The 24,908-nt window shown below is 42.6% G+C and overlaps 1 protein-coding gene across 1 annotated transcript; it reads left to right on the top strand.

Moving 5' to 3' along the window:
* Positions 1-7,426: 7,426 nt before the first annotated feature.
* Positions 7,427-24,788, top strand: CDC23 (cell division cycle 23). Its single transcript, XM_005881016.2, has 16 exons — positions 7,427-7,599; positions 7,687-7,759; positions 9,929-10,066; positions 10,847-10,889; positions 11,390-11,495; positions 11,598-11,730; positions 15,021-15,198; positions 15,279-15,376; positions 15,521-15,602; positions 20,803-20,956; positions 21,077-21,196; positions 22,020-22,095; positions 22,424-22,485; positions 23,335-23,413; positions 23,494-23,613; positions 23,811-24,788. The coding sequence occupies exons 1-16, from the start codon at positions 7,439-7,441 to the stop codon at positions 23,979-23,981; spliced, it is 1,794 nt and encodes a 597-aa protein (XP_005881078.1). The 5' UTR covers positions 7,427-7,438; the 3' UTR covers positions 23,982-24,788.
* Positions 24,789-24,908: the final 120 nt, after the last annotated feature.

Genomic DNA, 24,908 nt, shown 5'->3' with positions numbered 1-24,908 from the left:
GGGAGGGCGAGGGAAAGTGGTTGGCAGAAGGCCAGACTTCACTTTGCCTTTGGTGTGGCTTGCCCCAAGGGCTTGGGAGTTGTATAGCCCCTCTGCTTCTGATTGGTCAGCTCACCTTACTTTATCCTTTATTTCTTTCCTTTCGGAGTAATGGGGAAGCTGCAGTTTGTGGTTACATAAAGCTTCCTGGAATTATTCCAGGAAGAAGGGAAGCAAACGAGGTGTTGGCAAACAAAGATTCCGGGAGGGGGTGGGGGGCGGTGAGGAGTGTGTGAGGAAGAGTGAGTGTGTATGGGCAATCAGTGCCCTGGAGGGGCCGGAGGGCACTGAATCAGGATGATTAAGGTGTAAACTCCAGCTCTTCCCTTTTAGCAACTGTGAGACCTTGGGCAGGCAACTTCCTATCTGCCTGAGTCTGATTTCCCGTTCTGTAATAAGGATAATTACCCGCTGCACAGACATTTTGTGAGGGCTTAATGAGAATGCATTTAAATGCTTAGTACAGTGCCTAATAAATACTAGTTATTATTCTTGTTATAACTTTAAGTGTTATTAAGAATGTTATGTCCTCTGTGCCTGAGCATATGTATTTCCCTCCTGTTTGCTCGGTCATGAAAATTTGAGTCAAATACCCCTGAGTGTCCCTTGATATCTCCACTTTTCCCTAGGCCAAGCATGCTAAATTCACAGCCAGCAGGCCACATGCCTCGTTTAAATAAACAAGGCATGCTGCCCCTCAGCCTTGAGTTTGACATGCTTGCCCTAGGCCTTCCAGTGGGGCCAGGCCTTTAGAGACACTTGGGCAGCCCCAGGGCAGTGCAAAGCATCCCTCTATGACTCTGGGAAGCCCTCCCCACCCCCAACCCCCAGCCCAGGAAGGATTGATAAAAGCCTTATGTGAGTCACATTCCATTATGGGATTAAATCAGACTTACTCTGGGTCCTCTGACTGCTACCTGAGGCTGGATGCCTGAAGCTCCTGGTTATTGCCTTTGGCCCAATCTGAGGTCATCACACTTCCCTGGGCCCAAGGGACCCTCAGAGGCAGGGGCTTCGGAGAGACTCTGGCAGCCTTTTGGAATTAGTTTCAGTTAGCCAGCACTGACTATGCATGGAGGCCAATAGCCAGGCACACACTAGGCACCATGGGAGCAAACAGGGAGGCTGGACTCTTAGCCAATCAGCTCCAACCTGAAGCAACAAATGACAGTCTCTATGAGGGCAGTCAACAGGGATGTGGGAAATAGCAGACTTAATGAGGAAAGGAATAATTGCATGATTGCAGGTAAACTGCTAAATTTCTGTGAGCCTTGGTTTCTTTGTGAGTTTGGAACATTAGCATTTACTATAAAAAGGCTAATTTAAATGGAAAGGTACTAGTTAAAACAACAAAGTTTTTAGATGTAAACCTGGGTTTGGATTCTGCCTTGGCCACACACTGGTGTTGTGCTATGGCTGTCAACTTCTCAGAGCCTCAGTTTCCTCACATATGAAAAGGAGGAAATAACACTGCCCTCCCAGGGTTGCTGAGAAAACTAGGCATAGCAGTTAGCATTTGCTCACTGCACACCTCCACCCTCACCCCAGAGTGGCTCAATAAATGGGCACTGTTGTGGAGCGCGAGTGACAGAATGACCAGAACTCCAGACTGATTAAAATTTGGAGAGCTTTTATTGACCGGCCAGTGTCCGCTCCTCCGCTCGGGAAGCCCAAGAGAGAAGCGGCCACGACCATCTGCAGAGTCCAATATTTAAAGGGGACAACTACATCTGTGTTCAGGTTCCCATAGCAAGCAAAGCCAAGTTACAAAAGCTAATTGTGTAGTTTTAGCCAAGTGATTCATCATCCTCCTGTTATTCATTTCTGGGTAACTTAAAGATCAGGACTATCCTTTTTTTTTTTTTTTAATATATTTTTTTTTTGATTTTTTACAGAGAGGAAGGGAGAGGGATAGAGAGTTAGAAACATCGATGAGAGAGAAACATCGATCAGCTGCCTCCTGCACACCCCCTACTGGGGATGTGCCCGGAACCAAGGCACATGCTCTTGACTCGAATCGAACCTGGGACCCTTGAGTCCGCAGGCTGACGCTCTATCCACTGAGCCAAACCGGCTAGCACAAGGTCAGGACTATTCTTAATTTTGATCTTTTTGTTCTTTGTGGGCCCGTTGCTCAGGAGTGTTGATCTGTTTGTTCTTTGTGGGCCATTGCTCAGGTGTGGGAGCTCAGTTCTTAGAAACTTTGCACAGGCTGTCAATCTGCTGAGGTGGCTAAGTAATTAAGCAGGCCTAAAAATTTTCCTACTCTGTAATACAGCCGTGGGCAAACTACGGCCCGCGGGCCGGATCCGGCCAATGAATAAAACTAAAAAAAAAAGACCGTACCCTTTTATGTAATGACGTTTACTTTGAATTTATATTAGTTCACACAAACACTCCATCCATGCTTTTGTTCTGGCCCTCCGGTCCAGTTTAAGAACCCATTGTGGCCCTCGAGTCAAAAAGTTTGCCCACCCCTGCTGTAATAGGCACTAATGACTTTTCTTGCGTCAGTTTGGACAGGAGTGAGTTTAGCTTCTTGTCAGCCTCCTCAAGTTAGAGAGGCAGGAGAGAAGATGCAGTTTCTCTTGCTGAAGCCTCAGAGGGTAGGGTTGGGGCTGTGGATGGGGTACATGTCTCTGTGTGTTCCCTGGCATGGACTGAGCCATGCTGCCTCAGTATGAGGCCGGTAATGAGATGTGTTTATCGGATGGGTCAGCTTGGGACCAGCCTCAGTGTGGAGGGCAGAGCAGGGGGGTAGGGAGAAAGGAGGATTTTAGTAGCCTCCAATAACTAGTGGAGCCTCCAAGTAGGCAGATGCAAGTGTGAGCTGTCTGGGATGCCTAAATCCTCACCAGACAGGATGCCCCAGCAAAGACTCAATCCGGAGACTGAGGTGCCAGCTATGGACTCCTGGCTTATACTTCCGCCTCTCTGCCCAGATCTTTCATCTTCCTGACTCCCTTCCTCTCCCTCATGTTTATTTGCCACCAACCCCAAATTTATTGTGGTTGATTCTTTCCTGACCTGAACCCAGTGGTCATCTGGCAAGTGTACAAGGACACTGGCCCCTGTGCCTGTTGGAAGAGCAAAAATTTTTGTGTACCTACTATGTACATAGCACGATCTCATCTCATCCTAAAAACAGCCCCATGAGCCCTCCCTGGTGTGGCTTAGTAGAGCATCCTTCCAAGAACCGAAAGGTTGACGTTGGATTCCCGGTCAGGGCACATACCCAGGTTTTCGGTTGGCAACTGATCAATGTTTCTCTCTCACATCGACGTTTCTCTCTCTCTAAAAGAAATAAAAACATATTTTTCAAAAAACACACCCTATGAGCAAGCTTTTCTTTTCTTTTTCTTTTCTTTTTTTAAATGTTCCCAGTAGGCTGAATGCTATGCTACCAACATAGCAGGGAAAAAAAACCTATTGGGGAAATGTTTTGTGGTCATGTCCACGGCAAAAAGCTTTTCTTAATATCCTCCTATTCCAGTTGAGGGAACTCTCATTCTAAGAGATAAATTGCTCATGGTCACTTGGCTAGGAAGTAGTTGAAGCAGGATTTGAACCAAAGACTGTCCAACTCCAAAATGAAGACTTCTATACTCTGAATCTAAATAAAGAACATTCTCAGGTCTGAGCGGGTCTAAACTTTGCACTCTCTTGACTCCTGGGCAAGAGTGAGAACTCTGCTGTTTTCTCTACCCACAAGCCCACCGGAGTGGCCACAGTGGCCTCCAGAAACGTGGACTGGTGTGGGGTCCTCTGATGTCTTCCTCAGGGGCAGGAATCACGCACTGGGCCATATTGAGAATGGAGATCATTTTATCCCAGTTTTAAAGGGGGAGCCCAGAGGTTCCTGGAGAATATAAGCAAAATAAAACAAAAATGGGGAAACAGTAGGTTACTTTGAAGTGGTGACAGTAGGTGGCCCCTGCTATGGCAGTGGGAAGGCACATGGGCCTTGAAGTCTGGCAGACCTTGGTTCAAGTCCTATGCTTTACCTGCTTCTTTGGGTGACCTTTAGCAAGGCATTAAAATTCTCAAAGCTTCAATTTCTTTCCTTGTAAAATGGAATTGATAATAGTATTTTGTTGCAAGCATGCACATAAAACACTTAGCCTAATACCTGGACCTGAATTAATGTTAAAAAAATGGTATTAGTAATAAAACTGGGTTAACAGCAAACACCTGTCAGAAACACCTGTTGTACAGACCCTTGTACAACACAGGACTTAGGGGCACCTACCCACCATGAAATAAAAAATTAGGTCACCTGTTTGCACATGTATTCCCAACTGCAGATAAAAAATATGTGTATCTTGATCTGGGTGATTGTTATATGAGTATGTGCATATGTAACAAAATCATTGAAGTGTACACTTAAGATCAGTGTGCTTTTCGCATTTTATTGTATGCATCTTGTACCTCAACCAAAATTCAAGTACAAGAAAAGCAAAAGGCCGGTGTGGCTGTTTGTTGGAGCGTTGTCTCACATGTCAAAAGGTGGTGGGTTTTATTCCACATTGGGGCTTGAGTGGGAGGCAGCCGATTGATGTTTCTTCTGTCTCTGTCTCTCTGCCTGTTTGTCTCTCTTTCTGTCTCCCTTCCTCTCTCTAAAATCAATTAAAAAAACAAAACAAAACAAAAGGAAGCTCTTGTGAGTCAAGGTTAGTAAAGTGAAAGGATTCGATTAAAAAAGAAGAAGAAGTTGTAGCCTAAGTAGGGAAAAATATATTATTGAGATATGTCAGGCAGTTAATTAATAAAAATATATGGTGTCCCCCACCCCTATTTTGTAACGTTTGCCCTATTTGTCAGTTTTCTTAAATGTGTCATTTGTATGACTTCTTTTATTATTCTAAGTAAATATTCACTTTAGTAGCTAAAAAATATTAACTCCCTCCTGCCCCCCTTTGGTAGGGACTAGAGCAGTGCAGGAAAGCAGGAGTTGCCAGGTTGGGTAAGGATGGAGCCACACCCAGCTTGGAATCATGGGTAGCCTGGTGTGGGGTCCTGTGGCTGTCCTGGGGGAAGTCACCATTCTTGCCTACCCAATGGGAAGCCTGCTGCAATGAGGCTCAGCCTGTTACCCCTGCAGTGGAAGCCCTTCTGGAACATCTTCTTGAGATAAAGAGGCTGAGCAACACAATGATGTCAGCCTGATCAATTATCCTGCTTCCTAACAATTCTCAACAGTGACCTTGGAGGTGAGGCATCCTTAGGGGGACCTTATTGAGTAACAGGGATGAAGGACACTGAGAAGGGGGGGTACCCAGGCTGCAAGCCCCTGATGAGCAGGGCTGGTAGGGAGGTCTCCCATTACATCCTGGGGCTATTACCTTGGGGAGATGGAATTGGACAAGCCTGACTTTCCATTATGCAAAGAAAGGGCTTTTCAAGTAAATTTCCATTTAAGTATGAGCTTAGATCAGTAAAGATGGGGCCATAATAGCTTAGATGGTCATCACAGCTATTAAAAACACATTTTTCCCCAGTGCTCAGGCTGCTTATCATCTTCATATTCTTCATCCCCAGAAGACTATGACTCAACCTTTCCCAAGCTGCGGGGAGGCAGGTTAATGTCCATCTGTATTTTCAACTTTTTAATTCTGCCCACATCCTAGCACATGGGTCTACACTGGCAGTTGGACATTCCTCTCCCAATCTGGGACCCCTCGCTCCTTACGGCTCCTTACTGCTTGGCTCGCTGCTCCTTAGCACTGCTGTTGAGGCAGGAGAGGCTCCTGCCACCACCACTATGCTTGCTAGCCATGAGCCAGACTTCCAGCTGAGCTGAGTGGTGCTCCCGCTGTGGGAGCCCACTGACCACCAGGGAGCAGCTCCTGTGTTGAGCATCTGCCCCCTGGTGGTCAGTGCATGTCATAGTGACTGGTCGTTCTGCCTTAACGATGGCTGGGCTTTTACTAGTATATATACAAATAACCCCCACCTCATAGAATAATCTTAAGAATGTATGTTTCAAATTCACATTTGCTCTCTCCCCTTTTCTTTGTGACCCTCTTAGCTCTTCCTACTCATCAGGTGAGGGGGGCTAGTTTCCTTGTTTTAAGGCTCTTTCCACAACTACCAAGCATTGGAAATTGAGCTTTCAGGGCGGGTGGCCCTCAGAGTATATCCCCCATTCTACATAGACCACTGCCCCAACACCATTACTGGCCCAAACTAGTGGTTCTCAAATAGGGATGATTTTGCCCCTCCTTCCCCAGGCATTTGGCAATGTCTGAGACATTTTCGGTTGTCACAGCTTAGGGGAGGAGCATGCTACCAATATCTAGCGGGTAGAGGCCAGGGATACTAAACATCTCACAATGGCACAGGACGGCCCTCCCCCATTCCCAACAAAGAACCAGTTCAAAATGTTAAGAATGCCAAAACCCTGCTGGGAAACTGACTGTCTTTCAGTCCTCGCTGGGTTTATTTGTAATAACTTCTTCCTGGTAGTAGTCCGTCCTCGCCCTTCTTTGGCCTCCAGTGTTGGGATGGTCACAGTCCTCCCATCTGTGGACCACATGGCTTTTAAGCAACCGCTCTTCTGCTTGAGCGGTTTGAAGCATGGGGAGGGAGGGAATGGCTCCATCTGTTGGCCAGAGCAGGGATCACAACACAACCACACATAAAATCGCTGAAAACACCCAGCTCTTTAAATGCTTGAATTCCTTTTACAAACATTCCTGCGAAATAAGCAGTCTGCTCCCCTCCAGTGACAGGTCACGACGTTTTGGGTTGATGGGGAGCAGTCCTTACCTCTGCAGCAGACGGAGGCAGCTGCAGCTCGACTAGAGGCAACGCAAGAAAGAAGGCCGGACTTGGGGCATTGAGTCTAAACAACCAGCAGCATGGCGAGGTAGGAAAGACAACATGTCACCCCGGAGTTTTGCAAGGGATTGTATTCATCGAGTAGGGGGGTGGCGGCAAAGATGTAAGTTGTTCTGCAAGGATTCGTTGGACACCTGCATCACTTTGGTTCATCAGTGGCACAGGATGCGCTCACAAACTACACTCTTTTCATCTTTAGTCCAATCACATCATCCCAAAGGTGCAGGGCACGCCCTCTTCTGCCCTCTTTCTGGCTCCTATTCCCACCTCCCGTTTTCCAGTCCACCTTTCCCAGTCCCTTCTTCCTCTCAGCCACGCCCAGAGATCGTGGCTTCCCCACCTCCCTGTCCTGCTTCTAATTTTCCCTCTCCAGTAGCTCTTGGCCAATCGGGGAAGTAATGGTCTCCTCTTTCCCGGCCTCTTGGTGACGTTGTGAGAAGTGAGAGCTCTGATTGGTTGTCCCGGAGCAAGAGCGCACCAATCACAGGCAAACTTTTTTGGTGCCGGCGCACAGCTAGCATCGTCGCTGCTGATTGGTTGGAGCGGCTGAGACAGAAAGATGGCCGCGAGCCCCTCTGTAGTCTCTGTGGCCCTGACGGCTCCGGGGGTACCCATCTTGTCAGCTAGTGGCGATTTCTCAAACTTGCGGGAAATTAAAAAGCAGCTGCTACTTATCGCTGGCCTTACCCGAGAGCGGGGCCTACTGCACAGCAGCAAATGGTGAGATGCCGGGGTGGGGCGGGACCGGGCTTGGGTCCTTGGCCTTGGGAGGCTGGTGGAGCTGATTGAGTTTGCGGGGTGTTCCAGGTCCGCGGAGTTGGCCTTCTCCCTCCCGGCGTTGCCTCTAGTCGAGCTGCAGCCGCCTCCGCCTATGACAGAGGTAAGGACTGCTCCCCATCGACCCCAGAGGTAATGACTTGTCGCCGGAGGGAGCCCACTGCTTACTTCGCAGGGATGTTTGTAAAAGGAATGCGAGCATTTCAAGAGCTGGGCGTTTTAAGCGCTTTTTGTCTGTGTGGTTGTGTTGAGCTAGGAAAGATCCAGTGGTGCGTTTACTTAAGCTGGAGAGAATAAGCAAACAATCCTCACTTAAGATTTCAGCCCTTTAGCTTTTGTAGCCCAGCCTAGACAATGAGCCAGAATCGGAGGTTTTTACAACAGTGCGGAACTGGCTTTGGATCCGCACAGCTCTGGGTTCAGGTCTCAGCCACACTAGGGACCTTCGGCAATTTAACCTCCTGAACCCGTTTCCTCATCTGTGAAATGCGGATAATGGTATTTACTTTATGGGGATATTGAGGGAATTAAAGGAGATGTGGCCCTAACTGGTTTGGCTCAGTGGACAGAGCATCGGCCTGTGGACTGAAGGGTCCCGGGTTCGATTCCAGTCAAGGGCCACATGCCCAGGTTGCGGGCTCCATCCCCAGTACAGGGTGTGCAGGAGGCAGCCAATCAATGATTCTCTCTCATCATTGATGTTTCTGTCTTTCTTTCCTTCTCCCTTCCTCTCTGAAATAAATAAAAATATATTTAAAAAAAATAAAGGAGATGTGAATATATTTTATGTCACCTATAGTACATGTGTTTACATAGACTATGTAGCCTGAATGCTTTTCATCACAATCCGTTTTGTTACCTGATTCCTCCCTCCCTTTAAACACAATGAATATTTTTTACTCTGAAAGGTATAATGCAGCCTGGCTGGTGTGGTGCAGTTGGTTGAGTGCCCTCCGGTGCACTGAAAGGTCGCTGGTCGATTCCCGGCCGGGTGGGTACATGCCCAGGTCACAGGCTTGATTCCCTGGTCCGGTGGTGCTTGTGGGAGGCAGCTGATCTCTGTTTCTCTCCTTTTCCCTCTCCCTCTCCTTCCCCCTCTCCCTCCTTCCCTCTCTCTTCCTACCTTTCTCTCTAAAATAAATAAAAACATATTTTTAAAAAGGTGTAATGTAGGTTGAGAGGGGGCAGGGGAAGAAATAAGCAAATGGTAAGTGGATATGAAGAGGGCCACCAGAATCATAAGCTGAAGAGCCACATGTAAGACACGTTCGTTCATCCAGTGAAGAAAACACTGAATATGTTTTGGTTCCTGTTTTGTGCTGGTAATATTTGGGGCAAGAAGGATGAGGAGAATGAAATTATTAAAATTTTAATCAACTTATCCCTAGAGTTTGGGATGTGGATTATATGTGTTTAATGTAAATACGCATTATTTCATTTTTTCACATAGAGAATTATAGCTGTATTGTAGTTTTTTGCACTACTAATATGTCAAAATGTTCTTGAAGTACAAAAAGTATAAGTAACTGCAGTATATTGCATTTATGTAGAAATTTAAAAGCCTGGGGAAGGAAGGGAATGCCAAATATTAATGCCAGACATTTTCCACGACTTTCTCTTTCACCTTTTCCCTCATGTCAAATCTATATTATTGGCTCCATTTACAGATGAAGAAGTGAATACCCAGAGAAGCTAAGTAACTTTCCTACTGATGTCATGAAGTCAGAAAATCAAAGAGTTAGAATTTGAATATAGGTCCTTAGTACTAAAGCCTATACAACTTCCACATTTGCAGAAACAATACAAGTTTCTGAGTGTGTTGGTTTAATATTTTACAAATTTTTATTTTTTCCTCTAACTTTAAAAAAGTTGTATTTTTTATTGATTTCAGAGAGGAAGGGAGAGGGAGAGAGAGCGATAGAAACATCAATGATGTGAGAAGGATGCACTGAAAGGTCACTGGTTGATTCCCGGTCTGGGTGGGTATATGCCCATGTTATAGACCGCCCCCCGCCCCCCCCCATCATGTGCCCTGACTGGGAACCGAATCGGGATCTCCTGGTTCATAGGTCGATGCTCGACCACCAAGCCACTGTAGCTGGGCTCCCATAACTTTTTATTTTGAAGAAAAAGTTATCTGACTTTACTTCATTATATATATGGTTTTGGGAGGAGGAAAAGGAGAGAAAAATTATTTCTTCTTACATCTTAAAATTGGATTTGAACTTTTTTGTCTTACTCCCAACCATTTACAAAAATTTGTCTCTTCTAGGAAGATGCCCAGGATATGGATGCTTACACCCTGGCCAAAGCCTACTTTGATGTTAAAGAGTACGATCGGGCAGCACATTTCCTGCATGGTTGCAATAGCAAGAAAGCCTATTTCCTGTACATGTATTCTAGATACCTGGTGAGGGCCATTTTAAGACATCATTCTACTTTGAACCAAGTGGAAAAAGTTAAACCTTTTAAATAGCATAGCAATAGCCTATTTGGTGAATGTACTTTATAAATGTTTGACAACAATAAAGAAGTCATAAAGTTAAAAAAGTAATGCTATGAAAGAAAATATTTTAAAAACTGATAATATTCATTATTGACAAAGGTGCGAGGCAGTAGACTCCCCCCATGCCCCTATTTGAAGTCAGTTTGGGTAGATTATGTTAATTTGAAATACTATGACCAAGCAATTCTACTTTAAGTAACTTTAAATACCTCTGTTCATTGAAATATTTTTTTGTAATACCCCCAAAATGTGAACAACTTAAATATCCATTAGTCAAGAAATTCATTGTTAATTCTTGCCTGAAGTATTTTTTACTATGATGTTGCAAAATGATGATTTTCCCCTCTAGCACTCTCCACATTTACTGCTCCTCATTTGGCATCCTGTTCTAAGCAAGAGCCTTTCCTTCTCTTTCCACTTATCTATTTACCTAGTATGGACTTAAGGATTCTTTTATTTTTAATTATTTATATAATTCATTACAGTACTTCATTATTTGGTGCTCAAATTATTCCAGATTTGACCAATGGGAGCCCCTGAATAGTTACTTAAAATTAGTGACCAATACATAGTAGATGCCATTTTGGTTGGTTTGGGGCCCTTTAGGTAGAATCAGGCTGCTAATTGTAGAACAGGTTCAGAATAAACTGGTCAAAAGACCTATGTGTGGATTTTCTCTTACAGTCTGGAGAAAAGAAGAAGGATGATGAAACAGTTGATAGCCTAGGTATGAACTTCTTTTTTTACCTTTTAGATTAAAGCAGGGGTTGCACATACAAATGCCTGTAGAAGCCAGGCAGGCAGGACAAATGTGTGAAGTGGTCTGAGGAGGGCTATTGGAAATTAGATGGCACAACTGGCTGATTGTCTCCCAGCTGCAGCTGAGGGCTGCTTTGTGGCCTGCAGTTGTCAAGGCTTTCTTCTCTGACTCTACTCCATTCCCTGCAACCTGAAGCTGGAAATTCAGATTTCTAGTTGAGGCTTCTGATTTTTAAATGTTGATACTAATTCAGAACTTTAAAAACCTGTGTGGGCCTAACAAAAGAATACTGCAGACCAGTTATCAGTTGTTATTTTTTGGGGAAAAAAAGTGTGTAAGATATTGACCACTTGTGAGTGCTTGCTGGAAGTTTCAGGTGTAGCTGTTTGATGCCAAAAGGAATATTAGGTCTATAAAATGAAGACCAGCAGCTTTCTCTTAGATCAGAGACTTTGTTTCTTTTCTAGGCCCCCTGGAAAAAGGACAAGTAAAAAATGAGGCTCTTAGAGAATTGAGAGTGGAGCTCAGCAAAAAGCACCAAGCTCGGGAACTTGATGGTTTTGGCCTTTATCTGTAAGTGTTGGAGTAAGTTGGAACTTTCTATAACATACTCTCCTGAGCAGAAGAGAGCTGTTATAGAGCATTACCTTCTGTGATTGTTTCCTTCTTTCCTAGGTATGGTGTTGTGCTTCGAAAACTGGACTTGGTGAAAGAGGCCATTGATGTATTTGTGGAGGCTACTCATGTTTTACCTTTGCATTGGGGAGCCTGGCTAGAACTCTGTAACTTGATTACAGACAAAGAGATGGTAAGTTAAGATGAGCTATGTGGCCCTAGCTGGTTTTCTCAGTGGTTAGAGTGTCGCCTGCGATTGAAGGGTCCTGGGTTTGATTACCATCAAGGGCACATGCCCAGGTTGTGGGCTTGATTCCCAGTGGGGAGCGTGCAGGAGGCAGTCAGTCAATGATTCTCTCTCATCATTGATGTTTCTATCTCTCTCCCTCTCCCTTCCTCTCAGAAATCAATAAAAAAATTTTTAAAAAGATGAGCTATGTGAAAAAGTCTGTGCTTCAAGTTTTATATAATTCTGCAGTAATGGGTGGGTGGAGAGAGGTTTGCTAAGCCTTTGATTATATAGTTAGCTCTTTGCTCCTTCTCTGGTCTCTTTCACTGTTGGGATTTCGCTCTTCAGGTCTTCATTTGAAAGACAAATGTCTAGCTCTTGTTTGGTAGTTGCTGTTGGATTTGCATCCAATTATATTAGGACTAGAGGCCCGATGCACGAAATTCGTGCAAGAGTAGGCCTTCTTTCCCCCGGCTGCCGGCACCGGCTTCCCTCTGGCACCCGGGACCTGGGCTTCCCTCTAGCTGCCGGCAGGTACCGGGGACTCGGGACCCGGGCTTCCCTCACAGCCCCAGCTTCGTCTGGAAGGTCGTCTGATCTAATTAGCATATTATGCTTTTATTATTGTAGACTAGAGGCCTGGTGCACAAAATTCGTGTATTGGGGGGGTCCCTCGGCCTAGCTTGCACCCTCTCACAATCTGGGACCCCTCGGGGGATACTGACTACCGGCAGTAGGACATCCCTCTCGCAACCCAGGAACGCTGGCTCCTAACCGCTCTCCTGCCTGCCTGCCTGATTGCCCCTAACCACTCTGCCTGCCTGCCTGATCGCCCATAACCGCCTCTGCCTCAGCCCCTGCCATGGTGGCTTCATCTGGAATGATGTCCGGAGGCCATTTGGCTGTCCAGTCTAATTAGCATATTACACTTTTATTATTATAGATATCTTTTCATATTCATGTGTTCACATTCAAGTTTTACTGTAACTTATTTTATAGACTAAATGCTGTTACAGTTTCTTAATTTCAAAGATGCTATTATAGGAAAGGTTCCTCTGATATCAAGGATCATATTTATCCCAGCCGGTGTTGTTCAGTGGTTAACACCTATGTATGAACTAGGAGGTCATGGTTCGATTCCCCATCAAGGCACATGCTTGGGTTGCGGCTGTGTTCCCGGTGGGGGGCATGCAGTAGGCAGCCAATCGATGATTCTCTCTCATCATTGATGTTTCTATCTCTCTCCCCCTTTCCCTTCCTCTCTGAAATCAATTAAAAATAGATATTTTAAAAAGGGATCATATTTAAAACATTTTAAGTCTCTGCTGAGCTCATAGGACTCTGAGAAGATACAGAGATTTGTTAATTAAGGAAATGTATATGAAATTGCTTTATAAACTGCAATCATTTTACTAGTCATTATTAGAGGATATTGTCTATACAGTTTATTTGCTGTTCTTCAGTAGTTAATGGAAATGACAACACATTTCTTTTTGTTTGCTCTGAAGAGCCAAAGTCTGGTTGGTTTCTGCTAATGATATATGCTACTAAGTCTGTGTCTGAAACCTTTGTTTACTTATATTCACCTATCTAACTGCCTACTAGACTTTCATTGAAAGTTTGTTTTATCTCTGAATTCATAATACACAAAAGTAGATTTTTCATCTTACCTACCAAATTCTCTCTCCCAACTTTTTTTTTAATATTAGTTTTTTTTATTTTTTAAAATATATTTTTATTGATTTCAGAGAGGAAGGGAGAGGGAGAGAGAGATAGAAACATCAATGATAAGAGAGAACCATTGATCAGATGCCTCCTGCACACCCCCTACAGGGGATTGAGCCTGCAACCCAGGTATGTGCCCTGACTGGGAATCAAACCATGACCTCCTGGTTCATAGGTTGACATTCAACCACAGGCCAGGCTCTTTCTCTCAACTTGATAGATTCTCATTAGCATCACTATTTCTCAAGACACCCAGTCTTAATGCCTCAGAATCATATTTGCCTCTTCCCTTTCTCTTATCTCCTTTATCTATTCAACCACTAGACATGCCATGGTTTCTTTTTGTATCCATCTCTTGCTTTTGGCTTCATTTGCCATCTTGTTTATTTCCAATTTGGATTTCTTATAAGTAATATATACTTTCTATCTAGCTTTCCCATCTTTACACTTCCTTTTCCAAGCCCTTCTGCATACGGTTTCCAAATTTATTCTCAAAACACCCGTGTCATCATGATTCTCTTGCATAAAAATTCAGTGGTTTCCTATTGCATACCATTTCCTATTGCACTATAGGAACCACCCTACCATTTCAGTCTTATTTTTCTACTGCGTCCCAGCACAAAGCTTCCCTTCAAACAACCTAGTTTCATCAACCTCTTCACCCACATTCATCATAACTGTTTTTCTTTTTTTTTATGTTGTCCTTGCCTAGAATGTTCATTTTTTTCTCTTCCTCTCCCCTTTTTTCTATTCAAATCTACCCACCCTCCAAGACACCTCAAATCCTATTTATTCTTTGAAGCCTTCCCGAACTGGGCCTTTCTTCCCCATTGTGCTTATAAATCCTATTACACTTGAAATGCCCTGTGTCCATTATTAGGTGCTATAATAAAATTTCCCATGATAAACACCTTTAGACAAGTGATTTTCAAGCTTTTTCATCTCATGGCACACATGAACTAATTACTAAAATTCTGTGGCACACTAAAAAATACAATTTTTGTCTATCTGACAAAAAAAAAATAGATATAATTTTGGGTCATTCATACCAGGCAGGTACTGTTGTGTTAACTCTTGTCACTTTTTTTATTTGACAGTCTAAGGGAAAAGGGGTCAGTGCCCCTGACTAAATAGTCAGGTGTTGCACGTTTTAAAAATTCTTTCGGGCCCTGACCGGTTTGGCTCAGTGGATAGAGTGTCGGCCTGCGGACTCAAGGGTCCCAGGTTCGATTCCGGTCAAGGGCATGTACCTTGGTTGCGGGCACATCCCCAGTAGGGGGTGTGCAAGAGGCAGCTGATCGATGTTTCTCTCTCATCGATGTTTCTAACTCTCTATCCCTCTCCCTTCCTCTCTGTAAAAAATCAATAAAGTATATTTAAAAAAAAAAAAAATTCTTTCGGCACGATACTGTGCCTCTTGTGGCACACTGGTTGAAAATCGCTGCTTTAGACAATAAAAATAGTTCCTTGATGTTCTTTTGGGAGAGGTCAAAATATATTAAGTGTGTTCCTCTCTCTCCTGCTGCCAGCTGAAGTTCCTGTCTTTGCCAGACACCTGGATGAAAGAGTTTTTTCTGGCTCATATATACACAGAATTGCAGTTGATAGAGGAGGCCCTGCAAAAGTATCAGAATCTCATTGATGTGGGCTTTTCTAAGAGCTCTTATATTGTTTCCCAAATTGCAGTTGCCTATCACAATATCAGAGGTAAGTGAACAAGGACAATGAAATTCTTCAAAACCTGAAAGTATCACTGTGTTGTTTTCTGAACTATGTTCTTTCTGCAGATATTGATAAAGCCCTCTCTATTTTTAATGAGCTAAGGAAACAAGACCCTTATAGGATTGAGAATATGGATACATTCTCCAACCTTCTTTATGTCAGGGTGAGCTGCTTCCTTTACTTGGACTTGATTAAGCTCTTTTGTGCTTTCATCTGGGTTGGATTGTCACCCAGTTGCATTAACTACAAGAAAAATAATTTAAGAGGTTCCTTTTTCATGCTTAGACTGTCTTTTCTTTTCTTCCAGAGCATGAAATCTGAGTTGAGTTATCTGGCTCACAACCTCTGTGAGATTGATAAATATCGTGTAGAAACTTGCTGTGTAATTGGTAAGAATCATTATTCTTTTTCTTTTAAGATTTACTTTTATTGTAAATAATACAAGTATAAAAATAACAGTATAAAAGTGTCAAAGGTAACAAAATTATATACAGTAGAATGTGAAAGCTCACTATAACCCCATCCCCAAGATTGTTTGGAGAACGTGACTCCAGAATATTTTTCTGTGTGAATACAAAAAATGTGTGTGTGCAAGTGTGTGTGTACAGTTTGTTTGTAAAAACTATATCATTATACACACTGCTTTGTAACTTCCTTTTTTTTAACTTAATATATCTTTTTCTTTTTTTATTGTAGTACATCTAGATTTTTATTATTTTTGATGGTGATCTAATATTTTATATAGATGTGCCATCATTTTACTTAATATAAAAATTGCTTCAGGAAACATTTTTGTATGTGTACATTTATTTTTGCATGTTAATGCAATTATTTCTGTATAATAAGCAGTAAAAGACTGGATCAAAAGTGTATATATATATATTTTAAACTTTAGTACTACTAAAAAGTTTGTAAGGCCTTAGCTGGTGTGGCTCAGTTGGTTGGGTGTCATCCTATGCATCAAGAGGTTGCTGGTTGGCCTAACTGGTTTGGCTCAGTGGAGAGCATCGGCCTGCGGACTGAAGGGTCCCGGGTTCGATTCCAGTCAAGGGCATGTACCTTGGTTGCAGGCACATCCCCAGGAGGCAGCTGATTGATGTTTCTCTCTCATCGATGTTTCTAACTCTCTATCCCTCTCCCTTCCTCTCTGTAAAAATTCAATAAAATATATTTAAAAAAAAAAAAAAAAAGAGGTTGCTGGTTGGATTCCCAGTCAGGGCACATGCCCTGGTTGTGGGCTTTAACCCTAGTTGGGTGTATGCAGGAGGCAACTGATGGATGTTCTCTCTCTCTCTCTCCTTCTCTTAAAAAGAAAAATTTGTAAGAATTTCCAATCCTATGAAAAGAGATGAGAGTACCTGTTTTTCTGTATTGGGGTGTCTCAATCTTGGCATTAATGACACTTTGGGGTAACAATATTTTTGTGGAGGGCTGTCCTATGCATTGTAGGGTATTAGCAGTATCCTTAGCCTCTACCCACTGCTCCCTTCCCCTAGTTGTGCCGATAAAAAATATTTACAGGTGCCCTACTCAGTTTGGCACAGTGGATACAGCGTAGGTCTGCAGACTGAGGGGTCCCCAGTCTGATTCTGGTCAAGGGCATATGCCTGGGGTTGCAGGCTCGATCCCCAGTAGGAAGCGTTCAGGAGGCAGCCCATCAGTGATTCTCATTATTGATGTTTCTCTCTCTCTCTCCCTCTCCATTCCTCTCTGAAATAAATAAAAATATATTAAAAAAATATTTGCAGTATTGCCAAATAACCTCTTGGGTCAGAATCATCTCTGGTTATGAACCATGGTCCTATGTCAGTGATAGCGAACCTTTTGAGCTCGGCGTGTCAGCATTTTGAAAAACCCTAACTTAACTCTGGTGCCGTGTCACATATAGAAATTTTTTGATATTTGCAACCATAGTAAAACAAAGACTTATATTTTTGATATTTATTTTACATATTTAAATGCCATTTATTTATTTATTATAAATATATTTTATTGATTTTTTTAGAGAGGAAGGGAGAGGGATAGAAAGTTAGAAACATCGATGAGAGAGAAACATCCATCAGCTGCCTCCTGCACACTCCCTACTGGGGATGTGCCCGCAACCAAGGTACATGCCCTTGACCAGAATCGAACCTGGGACCCTTGAGTCCGCAGGCCGACGCTCTATCCACTGAGCCAAACCGGTTAGGGCTATTTAAATGCCATTTAACAAAGAAAAATCAACCAAAAAAATGAGTTCGCGTGTCACCTCTGACACGCGTGTCATAGGTTCGCCATCACTGTCCTATGTACTTGGCCATACTAGTGTGGCCTGATAATCAGCTGACATAAACAGATGAGTGGCCACTCTTGGATAAAAGTAAGCTTGATTGGTTGTGGTTGAAAGTCTAAGTTCCCTGGAGATGAAAGGGACATACCTATCTCTGGGTCTTTGGTGACACTGCATCAAGATCATGCATTTGTACCTTTCTAGATCAGGATGTGTTAATAAACTGAGAGAATTTCAATTCATCAGTTATTCAGTGAATATTTCCAGCCCTTGAGGAAGTTGTAGTCTAGCATGGGAGATAAGCATTAAAAATATGTAATAAGTCCTATGGGAACATAGGTAAGAGTAGGAACGAATGATCCTTTCAGTATAGAACATTATGAATAAAGTATAAAGTCCATTAAGGTGAGGATGGAACTTCAATTTATTCAGAAAACATCTTCAAGCATCTTCTACTCGGAGTGCCAGGCACTGTGCTTTGTATTGCATTACCTACCCTAATTGCCTATTTAGGAAGTCCAATAAGAAAACAGCTATAAAACAATGGGCTGAGTGTTATGATTGAGGTAAACATAGGGCCTGGCCAGTGTTGCGCAGTGGTTGAGCTCGGTCATGGTTCAATTCCCATTCAGGGCACATTCCCCGGTGGTTGCAGGTTCAATACCTGGTAAGGGGGTATGCAGAAGGCAGCTGATCGATAATTCTCTTTCATCATTGATATTCTTTCTCTCCCTTCCTCTCTCTGAAATCAACAAAAATTTAATTAAAAAGAAAGAAAGAGAGTACATAGGAAAGGCATCTAATTGAGTCTGAGATTAGGGAAGGTGATGCTTGAAGAATAGGCAGGAGTGAAAGAGTTCAGTAGGGGAGAAGGATTGACTTGGGAAGGGCATTGCAGTGCAGAGGCATTGAAGTGTGAAACAGACATTATGCTGGAAATAGTTCAGCATCCTGAAGCATGGTGTGGGAGGTGGGAATGTAAAAAAAGGGCCAGATCTTGAAGAGCCTTTTTGTTTTGCTAAAAGTTTGGATTTTATTCTTAAGGCAGTGGGAGTCTTCTGAAGGATTTTAAGCCAGAGTAATAAAAGTGTTCAGATATTCTTTTTCAAATGATGACTGGAGACTGTGCTGAGAGGATTAGAAAAAGGGCAAGACTAGGGGCAGGGAGACCAGCCAGGAGGCTTTTGCAATAATCCAGGATGATGAAAACATATGATGAGGAGATATTGGTGGGAGGAGTAGAGAGAGGATTTAGAAGATATTTAGGAAGTAGAACAAACAGGAATTGGTGACTGGGTAACCAGATTGCTAACAGTGCCTTTTTTTTTTTTTTTTAAATCTAACTTAAAAAAAATTTTACTGATTTTTTACAGAGAGGAAGAGAGAGGGATAGAGTTATAAACATTGATGAGAGAGAAACATCAATTCAACTGCCTCCTGCACACTCCCTACTGGGGATGTGCCCACAACCAAGGTACATGCCCTTGACCGGAATCGAACTTGGGACCTTTCAGTCCACAGGCCGACATTCTATCCATTGAGCCAAACCAGCTAGGCTGAACTTTTTCTTCCTCTCTCAGTATATCTGTAATGTCCAGCAAAGTTCCTGAGAGATGATCAATAAATGTTTGTTGAATTCAGTCCGCCTACATTAACATTTAAGGATAAGGAACATTAGGTATGACAGAATATGCTTCAGCTTTCATATTATAGCAAATTCAGAGGAAGTGAAAGGAGAAAGAAGGATGGAGAGAAAAAAGAAACTAAAGACCTAGAGAGAATGCAACAACTTAAGAATAGAGTGATGACAGGAATCTCCTAGTTTAGTCATTGTTTCTGCTTTTATGTCTTGATGTGAATTGATTGCTTCCTTCTGCATCTTTCCTGCAAAGGAAGAGTTTGGACTCTGGAAAGCAAAGTTAAGGTTTGGACTCTGGAACCCGACTGACTGCCCAAGTTTTCTTCTATGTAATTTATTGTTTCAGAGCTTATGTTTATGTCTTTGATTCATTTTTAATTAATGTTTGTACATGGGGACAAACTGTAATCTAGTTTCATTCTTTTGCATGTGGCTTTCCAGTTTTCCCAGCACCATTTATTGAGGAGGCTTTTTTTTCTCCATTGTATGTTTATGGCTTCTTTGTCAAACATTAATTGCCCATATACATGTGTTTTTATTTCTGGGCTCTCAATTCTGTTCCATTGGTCTGTGTGTCTGTTTTTCTGCCAATACTATGCTGTTTCTTTCTTATTTTATTTTTTATTGTCATCTGAATATGTGTTTATTGATGTTAGAAAGAAAGGAAGGGGGCGGGCAGAGAGAGAAACATTGATCGAATGCATCCCTATTGGGGATTGAACCGGCAATCTGGATATGTGCCCTGACCGGGTATCGAACTCACAATCTTTCAATCAACTGAGCCACACTGACCAAGGCTGACTTGCTGTTTTTTAAAATTTTTATTTTATTGATTTGTTTTGAGAGAGAGTCACAGAGAGAAAGCCATTGATCTGTTGTTCCACATATTTATGCATTCATTGGTGATTCTTATATTTGCCCTGACTGGGAATCAAACACACAACCTTGGTGTATCAGGACGATGCTCTAACCAACTGAGCTACCCAGCCAGGACTGACTTGCCTTTTTCAAGACCAATGATAATATAACTGCTTTGATTCCTGAGGGAGAGCGGAGCTCAGAGCTCTACCTTTTTCACCCTTGAGGTACCCTAGCAATATAGTTGGAAAACCAAAGTATAAAGCTTACTCTAAAAATGTCCTACCCTTTAAGAAAATACGTGGATAAATGCTATATCCAGATAAAATAAAATGAAGAAAAACTTGCAATGTTTGGGAACACTTTTTTTTAAGCCAGAATGTGTGATAAATGATATATATTCCCAAGGGACCGATGATATATCCCTTATGTACAATTTGGCTGTTCTACAAGGAATTTGGGGGAATGAGTTATGGTTTCATGTCCACTCTGTTGAATGCTATTTTAGTGGACTTTTATTTCTTATTTAATTTTTTGTTAATCCTCACCTGAGGATATTTTTCTTTTGATTTTTAGAGAGAGTGGAAGGGAGGGGGAGAGACAGAGAGAAACATTGATGTGAAAGACAAAGATCGATGTGAGAGAGGCACATTAATTGGTTGCCTCCTGCAGGGGCCCTGACTGGGCCAGGGATCCAGAATCGAACCCAGGAGCCTTTAGTCTGTGGGCTGATGCTCTTTCCTCTGAACAAAACCAGCTAGGGCAGTGAACTTTTATTTTTACCTTTCTAATTGTTCATATTTTTTGTTTGTTTTTCAATCAGGCAATTATTATAGTTTGCGTTCTCAGCATGAGAAAGCAGCCTTATATTTCCAAAGAGCCTTGAAATTGAATCCTCGGTATCTTGGGGCCTGGACACTAATGGGACATGAGTACATGGAAATGAAGAACACATCTGCTGCTATTCAGGCTTACAGGTGAGCTCCTAGTTGTGAGGTTAGGTAGAGCTGGTTGCTGTGATGTTAGGAGCCTCTTTTGAGGCTGCAAGTTGCTAACTTTGATTCTGCTGTCTTACCAGTCTATCTTCCATTTCTTAGACATGCCATTGAGGTAAATAAGCGGGACTACAGAGCCTGGTATGGCCTTGGGCAGACCTATGAAATCCTTAAGATGCCATTTTACTGCCTTTATTATTATAGACGGGCCCATCAGCTTCGGTAAGTCTGGCCACTTGACAATGTGTTTGTTTTGGGGAGTGCTGACACTTTTCTTTCTCTTTTGATGGCTACTGAGTGACTAACTGGCGGGTAGTGTATAGAGTGTGGATATACTGGCCAAAGGGATGATTCATGTCCTGGATGGGAAGGAGCAAGATGGTGTGAGATTTCATCATGCTACTCAGAATGGTGTGCAATTTAAAACTTAAGAACTGTTTAGCCCAGGGGTGGGCAAACGTTTTGACTCGAGGGCCACAATGGGTTCTTAAACTGGACCGGAGGGCCGGAACAAAAGCATGGATGGAGTGTTTGTGTGAACTAATATAAATTCAAAGTAAACATCATTACATAAAAGGGTACGGTCTTTTTTTTTTTTTTAGTTTTATTCATTTCAAACGGGCCGGATCCGGCCCGCGGGCCGTAGTTTGCCCACGGCTGGTTTAGCCCTAGCCGGTTTGGCTCAGTGGATAGATCGTTGGCCTGTGGACTGAAGGGTCGCAGGTTCAATTCTGGCTAAGGGCATATGCCTGGGTTACGGGCTTGATCCCCAGTAGGGGGGCATGCAGGAGGCAGCCAATCGGTGATTCTCTCTCATCATTGATGTTTCTATCTCTCTATCCTTCTCCCTTCCTCTCTAAAATCAATAAAAATATATTTTTTAAAAAAAGAACTGTTTATTTCTGGAATTGTCCATGTAATATTTTCGGACTGCAGTTGACTGTGGAAAGTGAAACCTCGAATAAGGGGGATCACTACAGTAGTGGTGGTGGTGGACTTTAGTTATCTATAAGTCTTTGCTTACACTACTACTATTTTCTCTCAGGCCCAATGACTCTCGTATGCTGGTTGCTTTAGGAGAATGTTACGAGAAACTCAATCAACTTGTGGAAGCCAAAAAGGTATCTGAGATTGAGCCCTTGAGAATTGAGTGGTAATCTCCTGCTTGGAGGAAGGGTGGGGCTATCTGTGCTCTGTAACTTCTCCTCATTCTGGTGTCTCTACATGTGGAAATCTGAATATTTAGAGGTACATAATGGGCCAAAAAGCAAAGCTTGGGTGACATCATCTGTGGGAATGTCAGTATGTAGCCTGGACCTATCAGATTTAGTAAAAATGCCTGCATCCTGCAAATCTGAAGTTCTGGGAGGCTTGCAGGACTTGAGCCTTTGTGTGATTAATCATGGTACCTGGGCAATGGTCAAAGTGACAAGTTTATTTTTTTGACAGTGTTATTGGCGAGCTTACGCTGTGGGAGATGTGGAGAAAATGGCTCTGGTGAAACTTGCAAAGTGAGTGAAAGGAGTAAAACGCTATTGATATTTCTTTTGGCTTCTCTGGTATGGTGGGTGAGCCTTCTATCCATCATCCTACATGAATGTGGGATGTAGCAGCGTGTATGAATATTGATCTGAAAATTTAGACATTCTCTTTAAAGAGGGAATTGCTTTCCTATTAGGCAAGGGACCAAGAATGAATTGAAAGGAATGAAATGAAATTTTTATGTCAGAGCAGTCTAGGAAAACTAAGTACTGATCTCCTAATAAGGACTAAGAAAATAAGGAATAATTCAAAAATAGTAGGCAAAGAGGTTCTTAAATACAATTTTATTCATGCCAGTTCTTTTCTGGTTTATTAGGAAAAAACCTGAATTACTTGTTATCTTTTTAAAAAATCTTACTCTCTCCATTACCAGTAGCAGAGTAATGATTCTAAGCCAGTGATGGCAAACCTATGACAAGCGTGTCAGAGGTGACACGCGAACTCATTTTTTTGGTTGATTTTTCTTTGTTAAATGGCATTTAAATATATAAAATAAATACCAAAAATATAAATCTTTGTTTTACTATGGTTGCAAATATCAAAACATTTCTATATGTGACACGGCACCAGAGTTAAGTTAGGGTTTTTCAAAATGCTGACACGCCGAGCTCAAAAGGTTCGCCATTACTGTTCTAAGCTTTGATAAAACCTCACATCTGGGCACTAATACTATTCTGGGTCCCAGTGTGCCATTTATGTAAAAATTTGTACTCGTCAATGTGTTGTCATTTTTTTGGTGTTAATCATGGGCTGTTACTATTTATCATTATTTAGGCTTTGAGATCTGATTTGTACTTAAAGACCAATTTCTTTTGTAGGCTTCATGAACAGTTGACTGAGTCAGAACAGGCTGCTCAATGTTACATCAAATATATCCAAGATATCTATACCTGTGGGGTATGTGTCCTGGACATGAGGACTGGGTTGCTGATCTTATTATTCTTATCACCTTAGTCATCTCTGCTTTCCTTATCTAGGAAATAGTGGAACACTTGGAGGAAAGCACAGCTTTCCGCTATCTGGCCCAGTACTATTTTAAGTGCAAACTGTGGGATGAAGCTTCAACTTGTGCCCAAAAGTGTTGTGCATTCAATGATGTGAGTATCAGTTATTTAATAGAGTTTGGATTTGGGGCTTGAACCTATAATCTTTACCATGATCTGGGAGTAGAACGTGGATAAGAAGGTAAGTGGGAAGGCTACCTTGATTTGTGAAACTTACATGAGTATTTTAGAACCTGTTTTTGAGAATATCCTTGGACATATTTTGAAATAGTTGCCTGACTTTATTTCAGACCCGGGAAGAAGGTAAGGCCTTGCTCCGGCAAATCCTGCAGCTTCGGAACCAAGGAGAGACTCCTTCCGCTGAGATGCCTGCACCCTTTTTCCTACCTGCGTCACTGTCTGCTAACAATACTCCTACACGCAGAGTTTCTCCACTCAACCTGTCTTCAGTCACACCATAGTTGACTATTTTCAAGCTAGCACATTGCCAGACCGATGTTAAGCCTTACCTCCACGTAAAAAATGGCCATGTCTGTTCTTCCAAGGACCTTAGCTCTTTTTGTGTGTACAGACGGAAACAGCTCCTTGGGGAGAGTTTATAGAATCACCTTCAGAGTAGACTGACAGAAGAATCCTGGCAGAAAACAGACACTGTCTTTTGCCAGTTAGAAGCACTTCTTCCTTATGTTCATAGTAGCTACAGAGCTTGGCCTTCTTCCCAGATTCTCCCCACCCCAACCCACCCCCAAACATCCTTGTACTAGCACTTTAGCACAGGCAAGGCTACAAGAACAGTTTTAATGCTGCTGGGAGTGGATAGTTTCCTGAGAAGTGAGGAAAGGAGAAAAGTTTGTGATTCGATCCTCTGCTGACAGTAGGGGCACTGGATACCCTAGCAAGGTTAGGGCACTGGGTAGACATGATCTTATTCTTTGCTGAGCATGACTGTTCTGTCAGAGATTAGGTTTAAATGGAGTAAAACTATACATTTGTTCTTATTCTAGGGAGACATTCTTCCAAAACATGGTTTTGAAGAGTCTCCTAGAATATTTCAAATTCGAAGAAACTTACTGGAGTTGAATAGAAGGGGCAAACAATCTCATGGAGCATGAAGGCCCCTACCAAGAGCAAAAGATGTCTAGTTATCTATATCCCCAACAAAAGCAAAGTAAGGAGACAGGATTACAGATAATCTCATGGCCATTTGGAGTTAACTTTTTATAACTACAGACAAGAATAAACTCATTTCAAGCTGGTCTGTTTTAATATTTTTGATGTAATTGTCTTTTTTTCAGGCCAGACAAGGTAAAGGGAATCATTGTTAGTGTGCTCTTAGAGGGTTTCAGGCCTTTGCATGCATATTTAGTAGGAGGAATATGCTGTGGTTA

This window comes from Myotis brandtii, unplaced genomic scaffold, assembly GCF_000412655.1.
Source record: "Myotis brandtii unplaced genomic scaffold, ASM41265v1 scaffold668, whole genome shotgun sequence".
Taxonomy (NCBI): domain Eukaryota; kingdom Metazoa; phylum Chordata; class Mammalia; order Chiroptera; family Vespertilionidae; genus Myotis; species Myotis brandtii.
This window is presented reverse-complemented; position numbering and strand designations above follow the sequence as displayed.